The sequence below is a fragment of the Diadema antillarum genome, unplaced genomic scaffold (genome assembly GCF_040938485.1).
Source record: "Diadema antillarum isolate AM-2024a unplaced genomic scaffold, OU_Dant_1.0 seq00001213_RagTag, whole genome shotgun sequence".
Classification (NCBI taxonomy): Eukaryota; Metazoa; Echinodermata; class Echinoidea; order Diadematoida; family Diadematidae; genus Diadema; species Diadema antillarum.
In genome coordinates this window covers 54,758-74,250 of record NW_027272005.1, presented here as the reverse complement: position 1 = coordinate 74,250, position 19,493 = coordinate 54,758, and the positions used below count along the sequence as shown (strand labels likewise).

Sequence of the window (19,493 nt, the reverse complement as noted above, 5' to 3'; positions counted from 1 at the left end):
TGGTCTTTAAAGGACAAGTTCACCTTCATAAACATAAGGATTGAGAGAATGCAGCAATATTAGTAGAACACATCAGTGAAAGTTTGAGGAAAATTGGACAATCGATGCAAAAGTTATGAATTTTTAAAATTTTTGTGTTGGAACTGCTGGATGAGGAGACTACTACAGCTTGTGAGTCATATGCGTACAACAGTATAAAGAAAATGTAAAGAAAATTCAACATATTTCCACTTTTTTTCGCATAATAAAAGAGCACTTGACTTGCCTCTTTCTAAAGGCAGGGGGAATAATATTACCCATAACATTTGTCGGTAACGAGTCGGGGGAATGTGTACTTTTTTCAAAAGATGAAATTTTGTGAAATTCTCTTTATATTTTCCTTACATTGTTGTACGCATGTGACATCTAAGTTATTCACACACTGCAGTAGTCTTCTCATCCAGCGGTTACTGCACAAAAACTTCAAAAATTCATAACTTTTGAACGGATTGTCCGATTTTCGTCAAACTTTCAATGATGTGTTCTACTAATATTGCTACATTCTCTCAATCCTTATGTTAATGAAGGTGAACTTGTCCTTTAAGGGCGTCTGGCGGCTACCCCCCCACCACTTAAAACGTCTGGCAATGGTCATTCATTTATCCTGTAAGTGTAACGAACAAGTTCCAGTTGGTTACATTAGGTTACCTTTTCAGCTAGGCTAGCCTAGCTGGAAAAAATTGGGTCTTTAAGGGCGTCTGGCGGCTACCCCCCACCACTTAAAACGTCTGGCAATGGTCATTCATTTATCCTGTAAGTGTAACGAACAAGTTCCAGTGGTTTTCATGAGGTTACTTTTTCAGCTAGGCTAGCCTAGCTGGAGTTGGGCCTTTAAGAGCGTCTGGCGGCTACCCCCCACCACTTAAAACGTCTGGCAATGGTCATTCATTTATCCTGTAAGTGTAACGAACAAGTTCCAGTTGTTTTCATGGGGTTACTTTTCCAGCTAGGCTAGCCTAATTTTGGGGGGTCCTTTTTGTGGCCCTCCTGGCCACACCCACCACCGATGACCAGCCAGACGTGCATTTCCATACTCAGGGGCATATGTACTAAATTGCTATATACATAAAAATTGGTAACCTTTTCAGCTAGGCTGACCCCCGCTGGCTCCCGGACTATTACAGTGTATTTTATACATTTGCTTTCAGGCAGTCAAAATACAACTTACTGCAAAAGAGAAGATGCACACTTCTTGTGAGTAAATATATGGCAACACTCAGGATGAGAAAATAGACAAAGTCAAAGAAGAAAGACAGAGACAGGAAACTTGTAGGAAAATTATAGGCCAAGTCATAATTGTGTTTCTGAAGACGTCATTTGGAAATTTTGTGTGGTCAGAAGTAAATACTAACATTATTCACAGGTTGATTAATCTAACTCTAACACAGTGAGCTGCAGATGGATAAAAGAGGCCCTCTTACCTTTCTATGAATTAACAGAATTTGGTCGACTAATGGTTCAAAAAGTTGTAGTTTGTTAAAGTTATTTTGCTGTTTTCTACTTCCTTTTAGTTTAGACACTTTTATTTTGGTGGGCTTAAGTAGGACTTACACTGTAAGGGAATTATCAAATTATGCACTACATTATATACCAGGGGGCAACTTCAGCTATAATAGTAAAATGCCACAAGTTTTTAGTGATTAATATATGCTTCAACATATAGATAATAATGATTAAGCACTGGTGCAATACCATAATCATATAAGAAAATTTTCTTTTCTATTTATGATTGAATTGTAATTTGTTATATTTGTCATTGAACCACAACTGCATCTTTTCACTTAACAAATTAAAAGTTTCAAGCATCTTTAGTGTCCATCCTTAATATTAAACATTGTGTTCAATGATGGGGCTGCACACTGTGCTCTTGCACTGTAAATTGGCACTTTATGATTTAGATTTAAATTCAGTGTCAATCCGGACAGTTTTTTATTATTTTCTTATGCATGTGCACAAAATATTCATGTACAATACTTGTAAGTAATTCACACATATTGTCAATTATTGGCATATTTAGGAAGAAGAAAACAGAGAAATCTGTCTTGCATGATATCAACAAAAGAAATACAAGAAAATTTGAGTATTGTTGACTGGATTTATAGAATTGTACTTGTGTAGGGCTATTCTAGCGTAATTCCGTTACCATGTGTCTTAGATGTCATTTACCTGCAGAGTGTGAAATTCTTAACTTGAAAGTAGACAAATTTTGATGGATGTGGTACTTACAAGTTACGAGATCTTGATTGACATAGTTACGACTTCAAATCACAGTTGTTAGCATAAACATTTTGTTTTTTGACAATAAAAACTCATTTGGCACCTATACACTTGTAGCAGTTCAAGGTCAAAGGCTAGAGAGTACTTATTTAGTGGTTATATTATAGCTAAAGGCATAAACAATCTTTATCAAGACATTTCAGAATACATGAGTACCAAGAATGTGTATTTTTTCCAGTGTAGTTCAGAAGGCGTAATTCCGTTACCATTTATGTAATTCCGTTACCACTGACTTTACGGGGAAAAAGCGTGCTGCTTGGAAAATGTGATGAAATATTTGAAAAACAATACAACTGAATTGAAGTCGACACAATCAAAGACGAAATCAGACAACAACCTACAGTGTATGTGTTATAGATTTCAGAGAAACAACTCCCAAAGTCAGAGTTGAAGTTGTGACTAAATTCTCTGGTAATTCCGTTACCATCGCACATAGACCTCCTTTGTAACCAACCAAGTCAGAACATTTAACAAATTTGTATTTGGGGTGACAGTGTGAGTACCTCTGCATCTTTTAAATGTATCAAGAGAAGGCAAAGTAATCAATCCTGTACACAGGGTGAAAGAATATGAGCCAAAATTCTCTGATTTGTAATTCCGTTACCGCGGAATTGCCCTGATGTAAAGCAGAAAGAGGCAATTCCCAAGAACCGACCCCTGAGGCACTCCAGATCCTAGTTTCCTACCGCTACTGGAGAAGATTTAGTACCATTCAAAACGACCCTCTGACTTCTTCCATTGAGAAAACTTTGAATCCATTTCAGATTTTTCCCCCTGATACGGTAGTAGTCCAGTTTACGTAAAAGGCGTTCATATCCAACCTTGTCAAAAAAAGACAAGGAAACACTGCCGGGGAAATCTTTGAAGGCTTCCGTGGTGGTAGAACGTTGGGTGGTAGAAGGCTTCATGGTGCACCACATATTCTGTCTGGAGTAAGTGAGTGGCCCTGAAAAGGGCCTACCCAATCCCGACGTTTTGGCAAGCATGTTCTCACCGTTCTCAAACATTCCCTTGAGAATGGCGAGAACATGCTTGCCGAAACGTCGGGATTGGGTAGGCCCTTTCCAGGGCCGCTCACTTACTCCAGAAAGAATATGTGGTGCACCGTGAAGCCTTCTACCACCCAAACACTACCGGGACTATGCCCCTTTAACCAAAAACGTTCAGTCTCAGAACTTACCCGAACGGGGTCAGGCTAGACTCGGAGTCGGACTCGGGGATAACTCGGCCTCGCTTTGCTTGACGGCGGGATGAGTTGTATTCAAATGGTTGTCCCTCTGGATTGTACAGTGTTGTACTATGCATATGGGAGCGGCCTGTATAAACTACATTGTAGCATTCTGGCTACTCGCAGTTAGCTATACTGTGGGAGCGCCAACGGCAACGCTTCGCGTTTCGTGGCTGATCGCAGTTTACACGACTCAAAAAGGGTATAGAATGACTCAAAAAAGGTATAAACTTAGGTCTAGACCTAGAATGATTTGCCTCTTTAAATTATATATTACTAGATTTTGGAGCCGGTCCCTTCCACCATGTCCACGACGTGGACCACGTACTAAAAGTAAAACTAGGTCTAACCTTAGTAATTTACTAACGGTTAGACGTCTAGTATTAACGTTAGTAGTAGACTACTAGTACTACACTGTAGGCCTACTAATTTACTCCTTTCTGGGTCTGTTGTACATAGAGGTTCTAGACTACCTGTAATCTGTATATAAAATGTTGTGGTACCCGACTGCCTCCACATTGTAGAGTATAAAGTCTTGGCCTAATTGCGACTTGACCGAATAACCAGTCTGTATTTGGTCGTCAGGGGATATGTTCCACGGAGACTGTGTCTAAAGATTCCTTCGGACAGACAGATCTTTCTGTCTGACGTTAAACTGCGACCAGTCCAAACACGAAGCGTTCGGGCTGCACATTACATTGCAGAGTCACATACGGGGTAGGTAGTATCGCCCCTAAATTCCAACTTAAGTACTAAGAATTGCTTCAATTTGAATACATACAGATCAGATGTAGAGTCTAGTCCAATGTTGACAACACTTAGTACCTCAGTGGGAACGTTTGGTTCCTCCAATTTAATAGGCCTAGTCCCTTTCTGTAAAATCGATGACTTTAACTTCTTCTTCTTATCATATCCACACACTAGATGATGTGTTTTTGCCAGAGCTGGACTCAGCTTTTGGCAATATCATTATATTCTGCAAGGTCCCCAGCCTTGCATTCTTGTTCCAGTAGAGGACATCTCAGCAGGTGCTCCATGGTTTGTGGCTCAGTGCCACATATGCAGGTCACATCTTCTGTGCTCAGGTATCCCCACTTTTTGAGAGTCACTCTACATCGGCCAGTTCTGGTTCGCAGTCTGTTGAGGCATTTCCATTCAGACCAACTTGCATCATGACTTTCACTGATCCGGTCAAGAGGAATCTGTGAGAATGACAACTGCTCCATTCAACGGATTTGAAACCTGTGTGCATGCGCTGACCGGAGTGCAATGCAGCCTTTTCACAAGGCCTTCTCGCTGTTGAAGCGTGAGAGCGAAAGGGCCTTATCTCAAGGCAAAAAACATTGCACCTTTCTTGCATTATTCATATCGCCTATGCGCAATGTGCCTTGCAAAGGTTGTTTAGAAAAATGAAGGGAGGAACGGGGAGAATGGAGATGGACTCGTAGAAAAATGGTTTTTCAAGACCATGCATGGGATCAGCCCGGAAATTAGCATGTAAAAGACAGGTAAGAATTAGATGGGAAACATATGTAGGGCCTATAGTATAAAAGTAATCCTTTTGCTGGTGAAATACATAATTTATTGAGGGGCGAAAGTTTCTCTTTCATTGTACAGAGACAGCGCTTTGTTGACTCAGGGTGCTCCCACAGTATAACTGTAGTGAACAAGAAGCGCCCTGGGGTTCGTCTTGGCCCTGTACCACTGCACAATTAGATCTAGCTCTCTTGCTCAGGATCCTAGCGATAATGGGGTTCTTAATCATGGAACAGACATTGCAGGGCTGCCAACTCTCATGCATTGAGCGTGAGACTCATGCAATTCAACCAATTTTGACTGTCTCACTCTGATAAATGAATTCTCGCGCTAAACCCCCAAAATGGAATGTACATGACTACAAAAATAGATATATCTCTAAATTCTCTGATATTCCGAATATCGATATGCCCAAGCCCAAAATTTCGAGATTTTCCCGCGCGGGTGTAAAGCTTAACCAATAATAATCGTTTTCGGTTTGCGTGCAAAGACGAGCTATTGGATTACGATTGGTTTCTACCTATACCACGTGAGCGTAGCTTGTACTTTTGGCAAATTACAGTACATGTATGGCTATGACGTGTGCTTTACATTGCTTTACATACACTGACTGTGTACGTAGTATGTACATACGGCCGCACAGCAGGCCGTCAAACGCTAGCCAGCAGGTCGCTCGGCTCCCTCGCAGTGTCTCACGCCAAACTCTCACTCAAGGTTGGCAGCCCTGACATTGTCTCCTAACTATGTTATTATTTTATATTTGGAATGTCCATGGCGAGATTCTATGGCCCGAATTCACGAAGGTGGTACAAATGAAACCATGGTTTAAACCATGGACAAAAACCATGGAGCGCCAAGTGTCGCACGGAATATTTAGTTACGAAATCAGTCATTTCCTAGACAAAATGACCGTTTTGTTAACAAAATTATCATTTCGTGGATGAAATGTTCCTTTAGTTATAAAATGTTGTCATTTCATTACAAAATAATAATTTCATTGACCAAATGACTGATTTCATAACGAAATATTCCATGCGAAAATATGACGAACAATAGTTCGACAATATCATCGCCATCAAAGCTGACTTTTGAGTCGGATGATATGCTTGCAGCAGCGAAAACGGGGAGCTCCCTCGCCTGCAACTACAGTACACTGTAACTGCACCCCTCCCAGTACCTAAGAAAGCTGCTAACACGGGGAGGGGCACAGGCATGAACGGTGTCAAAGGCAGCTTGGGAAAACAATCGAAAAAGAACACAAATTCCACTAACAGTGTCTTGGAAGGACAATACCTTTTACCAGTACTTGCACCAAGAAAGACATGTACATATATCTACACATTTGAAGTTGTTTGAGAGGATAATGCTTGCAAACACATGACATGGAAAATTCTTTTATCTCCACATTGCAGAGGATGGAGGACCAAGCACCTCCCAAACCAAGAAGTACAAACCATCAAGGAGAGTTCCCCTCTTTTGGCAGTGGGAAGGTGATAAGCGAAAGTGGATAGCCTGTGCCAAATCCCTCTCTGATGCAATCAACGACAGCCTAGACAGTGGTGAGAATGTGAAGTTCGAGGCTGGAGGAAAGACTTTGGAAGTTGATGTCAAAAAGATGGTCCAGCGGAATTGCACAACAGGCTGGGAGAGAAGAATAAGATGCTGTGTCAAGCAAAAAAGTGAATGTGAGTATAAAGAAACGGGGAAAAAATGGTGAATGAAGCAAGCTTCTCAATATTGTCTGGCTAGGAAATGTCATTAGAACTTGTTAGATGTGGCTATTCACAGTATGAACTCCTCAATAAACTTGGTGAATGTATTTGATTTTTTTTTTCAAATTCTAGGGATATTACAAAAATCATGTAGATGAAATAACAAACAGGCATTGGCATAGTACAACCAAAACTTCTCAACTTAAGATAACATTTCAAAAAGGTTAACTGTTGATACCCATCATAACTTCTTGCAAAAGTTTAATAATATAATGCTTTGTCCTGTATCCAAAATGTACTCCAGCAACAAGTGGTTGTTTTCTTTTGTGTTTGGCTTGTGTATTTCTTTTAAGTCCATAGCATTTTTTATGCCTCCGCCATGAAGTGTCATGGAGGTGTTATGTTTTGGGGTCATCTATCCTTCGTTTTGTCTGTCCTTCATCGGTCCGTCCGTCCGTCCGTAATCAATTTTGTGGACAGCGTAAGTAAATTGAGGTATCCTAATAAAACTTGGCATGTACGTATGAGTTGGCGAAGTTGTGCCTATTAACTTTTTGGTGCACATGTCCTAGGTCAAAGGTCAAGGTGAAATGCTCAAAATTTCACTATTTCCTCCATATCCATGCAATGCCTGGAGGTATTTTCGTGAAACATAATGTACATACATGTATGTACTAACCCAGTAAAATATTCTTTAGAGAGAGTTCCTGGCCATGAGGTCACAGGTCAAGTGAAAATGTTAAAATTTAATTGTTTTCTCCATATGGCGTAAATGGTTCAAGGTATCCTCATGGAACTTAGAACATACGCATGTACTGACAGGCAGTGATCATCTAGGGAATTTTGAGGTCATGGGGTTAAAGGTTAGGGGTTCAAAGTTCAGGGTCAGCTCCCCAAAATTTCACTATTTCCCTCCTAGCTATGCAATGTCTGCGGGATTTTTCTTGAAACTTAGTGTATACATGTATTACCCAATAGAGATTCTATGGGAAAGTTTTTTGCCCAAAGGTCAAAACGTCAAAGGTCAAGTGAAAATGCTAAATTTCTCTTTTTCCTCCATATCTCAGAAGTGGCTCACGGTATCATCATGTATGTTCTACGTGACAGTGATTCTCTTGGAAATTTTAGGGTCATAGGGTCAAAGGCCAGGTTAAACATTTTAGTATTTGATAATGAAAACTACACTTTTTCTTCATATCTTGGAAATTACTCAATGCATAAACTTATAAAATTGAATTGAATTGATTTGAATTGAAAAAAGGGTCAAAAGTGTAGTAAAATCCTCAAATCCAATACCTGCTCCCTTAGACAATATCGGCATTTATCCAATGAAACCCAAGGCCAAGGAAAAAAATATTTTGGTTTCCGGTAACCTGACCGACCCGACCAAAAGGTGCCGACCCGGTAAATTTTATCCTCATAGAGAAGAAATAAAATTTTCAGTAGTCCGTCCGTGTAAGAAATCCTCATAGAGAAAAAATAAAATTTTCAGTAGTCCGTCCGTGTAAGAAATCTATCTCCAAGATTTTCAACAGAAATGTTATGATTCATACGAAGAATGACAGAAGAAATTGCACCAGCGCGCACCGTACAACATTGTAGTGCGTGCAATTTACTGCGAAGTACCGTAAAGCGTACCCGATACATTTTTTACACAATGCAATGCATGTGTGTACAGTATAAAATGCATTTAGATGACTGTGTATGTATTGCAATATTGTGCGACTTGCATATGTTCCTGTAACGTATGCTGCAGAGCTAGGTCTACTTAACCCATCCACGTATGGGCCTCTGTGTAATCTGTAATTTCGTGCCTGCCCAGTAAGTTGGCCGTGAACTTGGGCGCTATCTTCCCTACGGCGCGATCTACACACGAAGGGCATTCATACGTCATTGAAAAACTGTGTCATTCCCACTAGGCAGGAGGGTTGATGCGTGTACACTGGTGCGAATGTGCACTTACTTGACTCAGTACAGCACTATTTTATGTGAATTTTATGAAAGAAAATAATAAACTGTGAATGACTTATGAAAAAATATTATGTTTACGTGTATTTCATTCATAAATCCTCTTCATTTTAACCCAATTGTAATCACATCTTACCCACTTGCAAATTGACGTGTCCATAACTTCCTTGAGCCCCCCCCCCCCCCCCCCCCCCCCCCCCGATAGCTCTGGGACATTCCATTCATTGATGGGGGTTTATTTTGCAATGTTATCAGATAACTCTTATTGAGCAAATTCTTGCTATGGCTCAGGGAATAATTTTCCAACTCAAATTTGATTAGCAGTTTCGGCTGGTGAACAATGCTTCAAATGATAACCTGTACACTTCTATGGAAGAAAACTGCTACACAAAATATAGTTTGTGTAGCAGTGGTGTAAAAATGCTATAGCATATTGTGATGCAATACCAGGAAAATTATTCCCTGTGGCTAATCTATTTTATAATGTATCATAATCTATCTATATGCTTAGATTGCCTAATTCAAATTTGCAGAGACGTAGAAAAAGATTTGTTTTACAATCGTGATACGTTCAACTACTCATTTACCCTGTGCTGAAATCCGCATGTCTGCTCCGCACGTGTTATTGCTATCGCTCAAATTTCGACCGCGATTGCTTGTGTGTACGTGTGGGGAAGCATGGGGCTGAAAAAACACGCAACACATGGCTTGGTACAAACGAATCGGACGTAAGAAGTCGTACATTCAAGAGCTAAAAACAGACGAATAGCGAAATCAAAGTCCACTGAAAAGGTCTTGACACTGTAATGTATGTTCCAAAATCATTTTTGGCTTAGTTTTGAGAGGATTTTCTACACTTTGAAGGTTTTCCTCGCACGAGATCAGGATTGAGATTGATGAACTAACTACTCATACAACGTATGATGTATGTATAGAAAATGTGACTGCATACATGCTTGCACTACGTGGATGTGAGAGTGCGGCAAGAACGCTAGGAATGCACCAGGTACGGTGTGCTGCAAATTCTTTGGGCGAAATTAGCCTTCACTGTTCAGCCCGTCATTTTATATTTGTATAATAATTCTAATTCTTCATAAAATCATGGTAAAGATACTTCATATATTCATTATATATTTTAGAAGCGTAATATGAAATATTTTGGCTATTTTGTTCCCCGCCGAACGAGTTCGAGCAGGGGACTATGAAACGTACGTGTGTGTGTCCGTCCGGGCTCCGTACATGTGTGTGTCCGTCCATCTAGATCTGTCCGTCCGTCCGTGCGTCCGTGTGTGATCAAAATGTTCAATTTGCTACTTCTCTGTCATTTATGAGCCAATTTTGATTCTGTTTGCTTTATATGATAGCACTACATGGGAGCTTTGAAACTTCTACACAAAATTTCAGTTGTGACCTTTGACCTTGACCTTTGACCTATATTGTACATTTTGCTTCAAAATGCTACTCCTACGCCATTTCTAACCCAATTTCGATTCCGTTTGCTTTGTGTGATGACGCTAGGTGAGGGCTTCAAAACTTGTACACAGAATTTTGACCTTTGACTTCTTTGACCTTTGACCTTGATTTTTGACCTATATTGTACATTGGCTACAAAATACTACTCCTTCGCCATTTCTAACCCGATTTCGATTCCGTTTACTTTATGTGATGGCACTAGGTGAGGGCTTCAAAACTTTTACACAGAATTTTGACCTTTGACTTCTTTGACCTTTGACCTTGATTTTTGACCTACAGCGTATATTGTACATTTTGCTACAAAATGCTACTCCTTTGCCATTTCTAACCCGATTTCGATTCCGTTTGCTTTATGTGATGGCACTAGGTGAGTGCTTCAAAACTTGTACACAGAATTTTGACCTCTGACTTCTTTGACCTTTGACCTTGATTTTTGACCTATATTGTACATTTTGCTACAAAATGCTACTCTTTCGCCATTTCTAACCCGATTTCGATTCCGTTTGCTTTATGTGATGGCACTAGGTGAGGGCTTCAAAACTTTTACACAGAATTTTGACCTTTGACTTCTTTGACCTTTGACCTTGTTTTTTGACCTGTATTGTACATTTTGCAACAAAATGCTACTCCTTCGCCAATTCTAACCCAATTTCACTTTCGTTTGCTTTATGTGATGGCACTAGGTGAGGGCTTCAAAACTTTTACACAGAATTTTGACCTCTGACTTCTTTGACCTCTGACCTTGATTTTTTGACCTATATTGTACATTGGCTACAAAATGCTACTCCTTCGCCATTTCTAACCCGATTTCGATTCTGTTTGCTTTATGTGATGGCACTAGGTGAGGGCTTCAAAACTTCTACACAGAATTTTGACCTTTGACTTCTTTGACCTTTGACCTTGATTTTTTACCTATATTGTACATTTTGCTACTAAATGCTACTTCCGGCGGGGACATATATTACGCACCGCGTAATTTCTACTTTTCCTTGTTTTTTCAGTCTAAGAAAAAACAATATTTTGAATAAAAAAGTAATAAATAATAAATAATAGTTCTTGACTCAAGTCTAAATTCCATGCGCCTTCTTGCAGTTACCCAGCAGTTGCCCATGGATACGATGCGTAAGTAATCAGCTGTTTACAGAGTCGTACCTCCCCTACTGCTAGCTGCTCCTGTTAGTGTTAGATTGTAATTGACAGCGATTGTAATTTTATTGGTGGCGTTTTTAGTTTTATAACCCTATCCAATAAAAAAAAGACAAATTCAAACATCAAATGGTGTGACAATATCGCTTGTTGCCACGATAGTTTTCAGATGTCACATGCTTCATTATCGAAGCTGTTGGACATTTGAAAGAACTGCTTCATAAGAAATCATCTTTGATTTATTATTTATTTTCACAAACAAGAATTCTTATCGCTTACATATTTTTTTATTAGTTTAATGTCATAATATTTCATGATGGCATGTCTGTACTTGGCAAGATGGGATTTTTTTTTCCATCCAGGGTCAAAGAAGAAAGTGACAGGAAGGAAACAAAAAGGATAGGGAGGAAATGAAAAGGATAGAATGAAACACCTGCTCAGCAGGCTCTTTTTTTATTGATTTAATACAATGGTGAATGCAGTACATCAGAATTTAAGTACAGTTCTAAATAATTCATTAGTTGAAAAATGAGAAAAGAAGATGGATTTCATCGAGTTCTAAATGAAAACTAAATTAGCATAGCCATTTAGATCTAATATTTACTGCAGAATAGACCTGATGCAAACTTATTGTCAAGCTTTTGGTTGAGTTTCTTCAGAGACACAAATTTTGGTAGCATTAAACCCGAGTGAACAAGCAAAAGGAAAAAAAAATGATAAAATGCAGGTCTCTAGACCACTCCTGTGCATGATCGAGTGAGCATCAGCCCCCGTTTCAGTGTCACTCTCGTCATTGGCCTAGGCTACTCGTGTCGTACTCGCCATCAACGTCATGGTCACACAAAAAAAATTGCATCATCATAAGGGTTCGTACATCAACGTCACCAGAATCATTATCATCATCATCACTATCATCTCAACCACAGCAAAACCCTGAATATCACTCCCATCATAGTCACTCTCAACTCACAAAACACATCAGCAAATGATACAGACATCGCAGACCTTAAGCCAATATGTGTCTTCCTTTTATTTCAATCTTTGTATTATCCAAAACAATTTTTAAAAATAAATAAGAACATTGGGAGATCAAAAAGACATATCTAAAATGATATGTCCAGACAAAATAAAATATAGGGTAAAATTTTTTTGGAAAATAAAATTTTTCCCCTACCTCCCGACCCACTATTCTAGGGGTTTGGTTACCAGAAACCAAATTTTTCCATAGAAAGGGTAAAATTTTTTCGAAAAATAGAATTTTTCCCCTACTTTCCGACCCACTGTTCTCGAGGTCATGTTACTGGAAACCAACATATTATTTATTTTGGCCTAGTTCAAGGAAAGTGAACGTATACAACACATTTTTATGCCTCCACCACGAAGTGGTGCCAGAGGCATTTTTGACGAGCATGCAATTTTTTTAAATATATTTTTCCAAAATATATGTATGAAACCGTCATCACACATTGTCAAGATGTACCATAGTCATAGACCTATGGGAAGAACCATGCATTATGGTGGAGGCGTATCAGTCGCCATAGCAGCATTTCTTGCTGTTGGGTTTGTTTTAGGGGAATATTTTAGCCCGCATTTTCAACCGCGAGCATGCATTCTAATTGCCCAGCTGTGTGGTGTCTATACCTATACATATTTCAATGAAATAATTCTTACAGTCATCAGGACTTCCGATTGACTGTTTCTGTAATGTATTAGTACACAGAGCTGCCAACTCTCCCAGTTTCTGCAGGAGAAAATATCTCCCCTGGGGGTCCCCATGGGAGCCCAGATCACCCAAAATTAAGGAATCTTTAAAAATCTTCTTCTTTAGATTTGGAAGTGATAGAGTTAAGTTAATACAATGAGCAAGTATATATACATTGATGACTGTAGTATCAAGTTCGTTCATGGCAAATTCAGAAGTGCCCACCTTGAGGCCCTGTGGGGGTCCAAATTGTGGCCTATTTTGTAAATGTTCTTCTTCAAAATACATGGTCAAATTTTCACCAAACTACCAAGGTGGTATTATCACAAGGGTAATAGAATTTGTACAAGTTGACACAATTCCTGACCTGGGGGTCCCCCTGTGGCACAGTGCCCTGGAATGGGGGGGGGGGGGGGTATGGGGAGACAGACAACCCCCCCCCCCCCCCCAAGATTAAGGAATCTAAAAGTTCCAAATCTTCTGTTTAACCTTAAACCTTAAGTGATAAGTTAAATTAGTGATATTAGTAGGTTAGATTAGTGACTGTCATTTCAAGTTTGTGGTGGGTCAGGGGATGGGGGAGGGGGAACCAAACTGGGGCCAATCTGAAAATTTTATCTTCTTGTTGAAAATGCATTGTCAGATTTTCACCAAACTTGTCAAGGATTATCACTAGGGTGATCGAATATGTTTCTGTGTAAATGGGCACCATATTCCCTTCTGGGGTGCTCCAAGGGGTACAATTCCCTGAAAGGTGAGAAAGCCCCCAAACTTAAAGGAAGAAAACAGGGCAGAGAAGAACAGAGTGAAAGTCAGGTAAAGGAGAAAGATGAAACAAATCGCTTTTTTTTTTTCTCTCTCTCTCTCCCACAGCAATTCTTCGTACAGTTTGTAGGATCCACTTCACGTTGATAGCTTTCATTCCTCCTTTTCTGTTCTTTCTCTTTAAATACACTATATAGTCTCATCTCTCCTTGACTCACCTCTCACCTTCCTGATTTATGAATTCCTCCTCTTGTCATGGTGATTCCACATTCCATAGTCCACATCGTTTTCTGACTTTGTTTCTCTCCTGTGGTCTTGTGAAACATCCTCAGAATTTCATTTCTACTTCACTTTTCTCTCATCTCTCCATCATTTCCCAATCTTCAACTTCTTCCTGCCCCCCCCCCCCCCTTTCTGTTTCATGTTTCTCCTCCCAACAATGTCAGAGGTCAAAATGTCTTGAATTTTTTCCTGATAAGCACTGTATATTGTGTGCTGTCAATAATTTTCCACAGCTTTGATACAGCAAGGTCAAAAGCTCAATGAACTTACATTGAAAAATACTATAATCACAAATTGCAATACACAGGCAAGACATCACTTGACTTTTGCCGTGTTTGACCATTTGTTTTCACTTATAATTGTCCTAGTTCTTCTAGTTTTAGACAAAATTTCTGAGTCGTAATGTGTGATAGGTTCCAACAATATTAATGTAACTGTTTGCCTATGCAGATTTTGTGTGGGAGTGGCAGGACGAAAAGAAGCATTGGAATGCTTACTGTCCAGAACATGCCATAGCACTGGAGAATGGGAGGCAGAATAATGATGATGCTGTGAGTCTCAACATTGCCAGACGCAACTATACTATGGACCTAAACAAGATGGAGCAGAGTAATGATGATACCCAAGTGGTCAGGCAGATAAGACGAGACAAAACAGGTGAGAGCGATGCCCTACTGTTATGCTAATGGTTCTTTACTGTATTATTTTATCAGCCTCAAGATACATAGTCATTCGGCTTGCTGAAGGGGTAAATGCTGCATTCTTTTAGTACAAATGTCCCACGTGGCACAGATGTTTCTTGGGGCAATTGACAAATTTTTATCTAAAGAGACACTCTTCTTCTATAGATGCAGATAAGTCTAGTATAGTATTCATTATAAAATGATATGTCTAAAATATCTAAAAATATATATGCATCCCATAGAAATGTCTAATTTGGTAGAAATGTTATATGGATCATGTTGAAAAAAAAATCTTACAAATTTTGATTTTATGTCTATCCAGGTAAACATGAAATTTGCATAACTATGCATGATAGTATGTAAAAATTTGTATTTGGAAACAATTCTACTTTTTATGCCTTCGCTAGGAAGTGTTGCCGGAGGCATTATGTTTTTAGGTTGTCCGTCCTTCCGTCCGTCCGTCCGTCCATTGGAAGGTATTTTCTTGAAACTAAGTGTAAACATGTATTACCCAATAAAGATTCTCTAGTGAGAGTTTTGGGTCATGAGGTCAAAGTTCTCAAAGGTCAAAGGTCAAATGAAAAACTTAAAATTTCACTTTTTTCTTCATATCTCAGATATGGTTCAAGGTATCTTCATGGAACATAGTACATATGCATGTACTGACTGGCAGTGATTATCTAGGGAATTTGGGGGTCATGAGGTCAAAGATCAGGGGGTCAAAGGTCAAGTTCAACTCATTAAATTTCACTTTTTCCATCATAGTTATGCAATACCTGTAGGATTTTTCTTGAAACTTGATGTATACATGTATTACCGTACCCAATAGAGATTCTCTAGGAAGTTTTTAGCCAAAAAGGTCAAAGGTCAAGTGAAAGTGCTAAATTTCACTTCTTCCTTCATATCTCGGAAGTGGCTCAAGGCATCATCATGAAACTAATATTCTGCCTGACAGTGATTCTCTTGGGAATTTTAAAGGGATGATACAGTATTGGTGGAGATGAGAATTGGGCTTTTACCTTTTGCGAGATACCAAGAAAACACTTATAATACAGAGCATACCATTTTAAGAGGAATTCAAAATTTATTTGATGAAAATCGGGTTTGGAATGACTGAAACATCCAAAAACAAAGTTAAAGAAAGCGATTGTAATAAAGTGTGGGTCCCACACTTTGTTAGAATCGCTCTATTTTGAATATCTCAGCCATTTCAAAACCAATTTTCATCAAATAAACGTTGAATTCCTCATAGAATTACGAGCTCTGTCATATTTCATAAGAGGTTTCTCCTTATTTCACCAACAAATGTTAGAAACCTGAAATTAGGTCTCAACCAAAACTGTACGATCCCTTTAAGGTCATAGGGTCAAAAGCCAGGTCAAAATGCTAACAATTTACTATTTGATACAGAAATTCCACTTTTTCTCTATACCATGAAAATTACTCAATGCATAGAATGATAAAAGGGTCAAAAGTTAAGTAAGAGTCCTCAAATCCCCAATTACATTCTCTCAGAAAATGTAGCCATTTATCCGATTAAACCTAGTTCAAGGAAAGTGAACACTCAACACATTATAACATGTCATTTTAATATTTTGCCAATTAGATGAAACTGTCATCACACATTGTCAAGACGTACTATAGACCTATAGGAGAATCATACATTATGGCGGAGTCATACCAGTTGCCATAGTGACATTTTTAGTTCAAGCACTGCATTTTATAGTACAAAGTTCTCACCTGGGATGAATATCCCTTGGGTCAACAGAGAATGATTAGAGAGACAAAGTGTCTCTATGCAAATAACATTTTTTTGTATATCTACATATTTTATACAATTGTACACTGTCCATCTAAATCAGGAGCAAAAATGAGTAAATGTATTAATCGCTTTGAACTTAATAGCAAATATTCGTGCAACAAACAAGACTCTTCAGTTTTTCAATTTTTATTGTAGTATTTACATTAATGAGACATTTTTTGCATAAATTATGTTAATAAGTACACAAAATGCAGATTGAAACAAATTTAGAGTGAATTTTCTTTCTTCCAAGTGACATTTAGTTGAGGTTATGATAGAGTGCCCAGTCAATACCAAACAGTCATTCCCGAGGGAATGTGTAAATTCTGATTTTTATATTCCTCGGGCAACCCTGCAAATTGGAGGCTTGTTACATTAAACTGATAAGAAACATGTTCAGCACAGTGTGGATGCAAGGGTAGATCTGCATTCATACAAAGAACTGAGAAGTTTGGGGTGGAAAGGTTGTCTATTAAATAAATAAAGAAAGAAAGAATGTCCTCAGTATCTAAGAGCACCTATGGATTGGACTTGTGTGTACATGAGTTTATGCACCCAATGACACTGTGCTAAGGCAATATGCCAAAACTATCATGTGAATAGTACATGTACATGTTGGTGATATGTCATGAATAATTTTCATGTGATAACATATACTGAAGAAGGCGGAGGCTGCTGAAAATTCGAGTAGAATAAACTCATTCTTTATTGGCCAAAAATGCATAATTTACCAGTTTATTTCGTCATTATACGTACAGTATATATTGTCGACAAGACCCCGTATCTACAAAATGTCAAATATTCAGGAGAGCAAAAAAAACAAAACATGGCAGCCAAAGCACTGTATCTCTCGGGATAGACATTCCTTTGACATGCCATGGTGACCTCATTTTTAGGTAAGACAGCTAGGATTTGTACAGGACATGACTTCTGACCATTAATTCCAAAAAGACATTTTCACCAATATTTCAGATACAAGGTCTTGTCACCCCAGCGATGGTATATTAAATACTTTGGATGGAAAAAAAAAACATTTGCCCCAAGGAGCATGTTTGCCAAGTGGGACATTTGTACTACAAAATGCCACGATATCCCCTTCATTTGTTCTTTGTAAGCCTACTTACAGGCTCTGAAGAGATTGTGGAAGTACATGCAATGGACCATGTCAAATATTTCCATGTCCCAGCTATGTTGCACAGTTCATGGGTTTTAATTTGTAAGCACTAACTGCATGCATGCAATATCAGCATAATGAAATGTTAATCTCACAGTTATGAAGATGCTGTACTTTAGTAGGTTAAAAAAATGGAATCAGCTCTCAGAAGCTTTGCCTAAAATCTCAGTTGCTTAAACAATCCTCAAAATGCATAAAGGCATTTAATCTTTACAGCATGAACAGCATGAATATATGTGAAATAGCCATGATGTTTTGTCTCAAAAAAGATGACAAATGCACCATGGAATATGAACACTGATTTTCTTACCTGTTCGATTTTGCTCTCAGAGTACACTGAGTCTGATTCAGCTGTGAAGATTTTGATGGCCAAATCAGAAGAAGAATCAGAGCCACGACAGTCAAGAAATAGAATGAAACCAAAACAGGAAGTAAAAGAAGAATTGGAGGAGGAGGAGAAGGAGGCGGAAGAGGCACAAGCAAGCACATCAACAGCCAAACCTAAAACCAAGTCGGGCCGGTGGAATGAAGGTATGCTCACTTTTTTGCTACTTATATTACAACTTTTAAAGAGGGATTGCAAGTACAAATGAAATATCAAACTGTTTCAATTTTTAGAAAGATAAACTCTCACCCTCTAGTATAAAACATTTGTCTTCCACTATACAATTGTATATACGTAATTATGAAGAAATAACATAGCATTTCAGAAAGCGCTTCCTCACCAAAATCGGAGGTAACGGCTTCCGATCTAATTATACCCCCACCCACATCTAGAGTGCATAAGGATTGTATAGGAATCGGTAGGCGCGGTCAGACTGGCAAAAGATCAACTAGTTTAAGATTGCAAATTCTTCCATGCGGTCACACTGGCAGCCAAACTTCTCGATCCAAAGATCAAGAAGTTTGGGTCATAAGTGCGCGCATGCAAGGAAGAAAAGAGGGCGTCGTCTGATGCTTAGTGGTTGTTATGTAACAATAAGCATATGTACAACACACCAGCCATGCACTTCTGAGGCACGGCTGAATCTCTTTGGGCACGGCCCAGAAACAGGTGATGGACTGGTCATGTTACAAAGATCACGAAGTTTCAGTTTCCAGCAGTCACACTGGCAATAGGTCAAGAAGTTTGGCAGGGGTTGGAGAAATATCCCTAGTTGGAGTGGGAAGTTTCGTGAGATGTTTCCCAGGAAGTTTCGTGGGAAGTTAGCAGTCACACTGGCAAAACTTTTAGATCTTAAAGATCGCGATCTTAAAACTTCTTGAACTTTTGTCAGTCTGACCGCGCCTAGTCTGAGGTCGGATGGTCGGGCGGTCGGTCCATTGCAAAATCTTGTGGATAAAACTACTCTCTCATTTTTTGAGCAAGTACTCAGAGAAATTCCGTCTTTTAATTGGAATGTCATCTTCCTCACTGCTAGATGAATTTGAAACATGCTCGTGAGGGTTGATTGCCTTGAGTGTCATGTAGAACTCATGATGAGCAGCAGGTATGATATTGGGCTTGCAAAGGTCCACAAGATATGTTTTCTTGGCTTGGCTGACACTGAGGGGGGCAGTGTAGAGTTTGTGTAAAATAGCGTCCTGCACATTTCGGCTTCCTGCCACCTTTAACTCCCCGATTTGGATAGTTCTGGAAGTCTTCGAGTAACGAAGATGTATGATCTACAGCCAATTTGTCGGACGCCCAGAAGTGTCCTTCTTGGG

The 19,493-nt window shown here is 39.1% G+C and overlaps 1 protein-coding gene across 1 annotated transcript in view; it reads left to right on the top strand.

Moving 5' to 3' along the window:
• LOC139744813 (poly [ADP-ribose] polymerase 2-like) overlaps positions 1 to 19,493 on the top strand; it is a 77,708-nt gene that overhangs the window by 16,614 nt on the left and 41,601 nt on the right. The window contains exons 2-4 of the mRNA XM_071655228.1: positions 6,493 to 6,765; positions 14,579 to 14,785; positions 18,117 to 18,317. Coding sequence (XP_071511329.1) covers positions 6,493 to 6,765; positions 14,579 to 14,785; positions 18,117 to 18,317 — 681 coding nt within the window. The remainder of the gene's footprint in view (positions 1 to 6,492; positions 6,766 to 14,578; positions 14,786 to 18,116; positions 18,318 to 19,493) is intronic.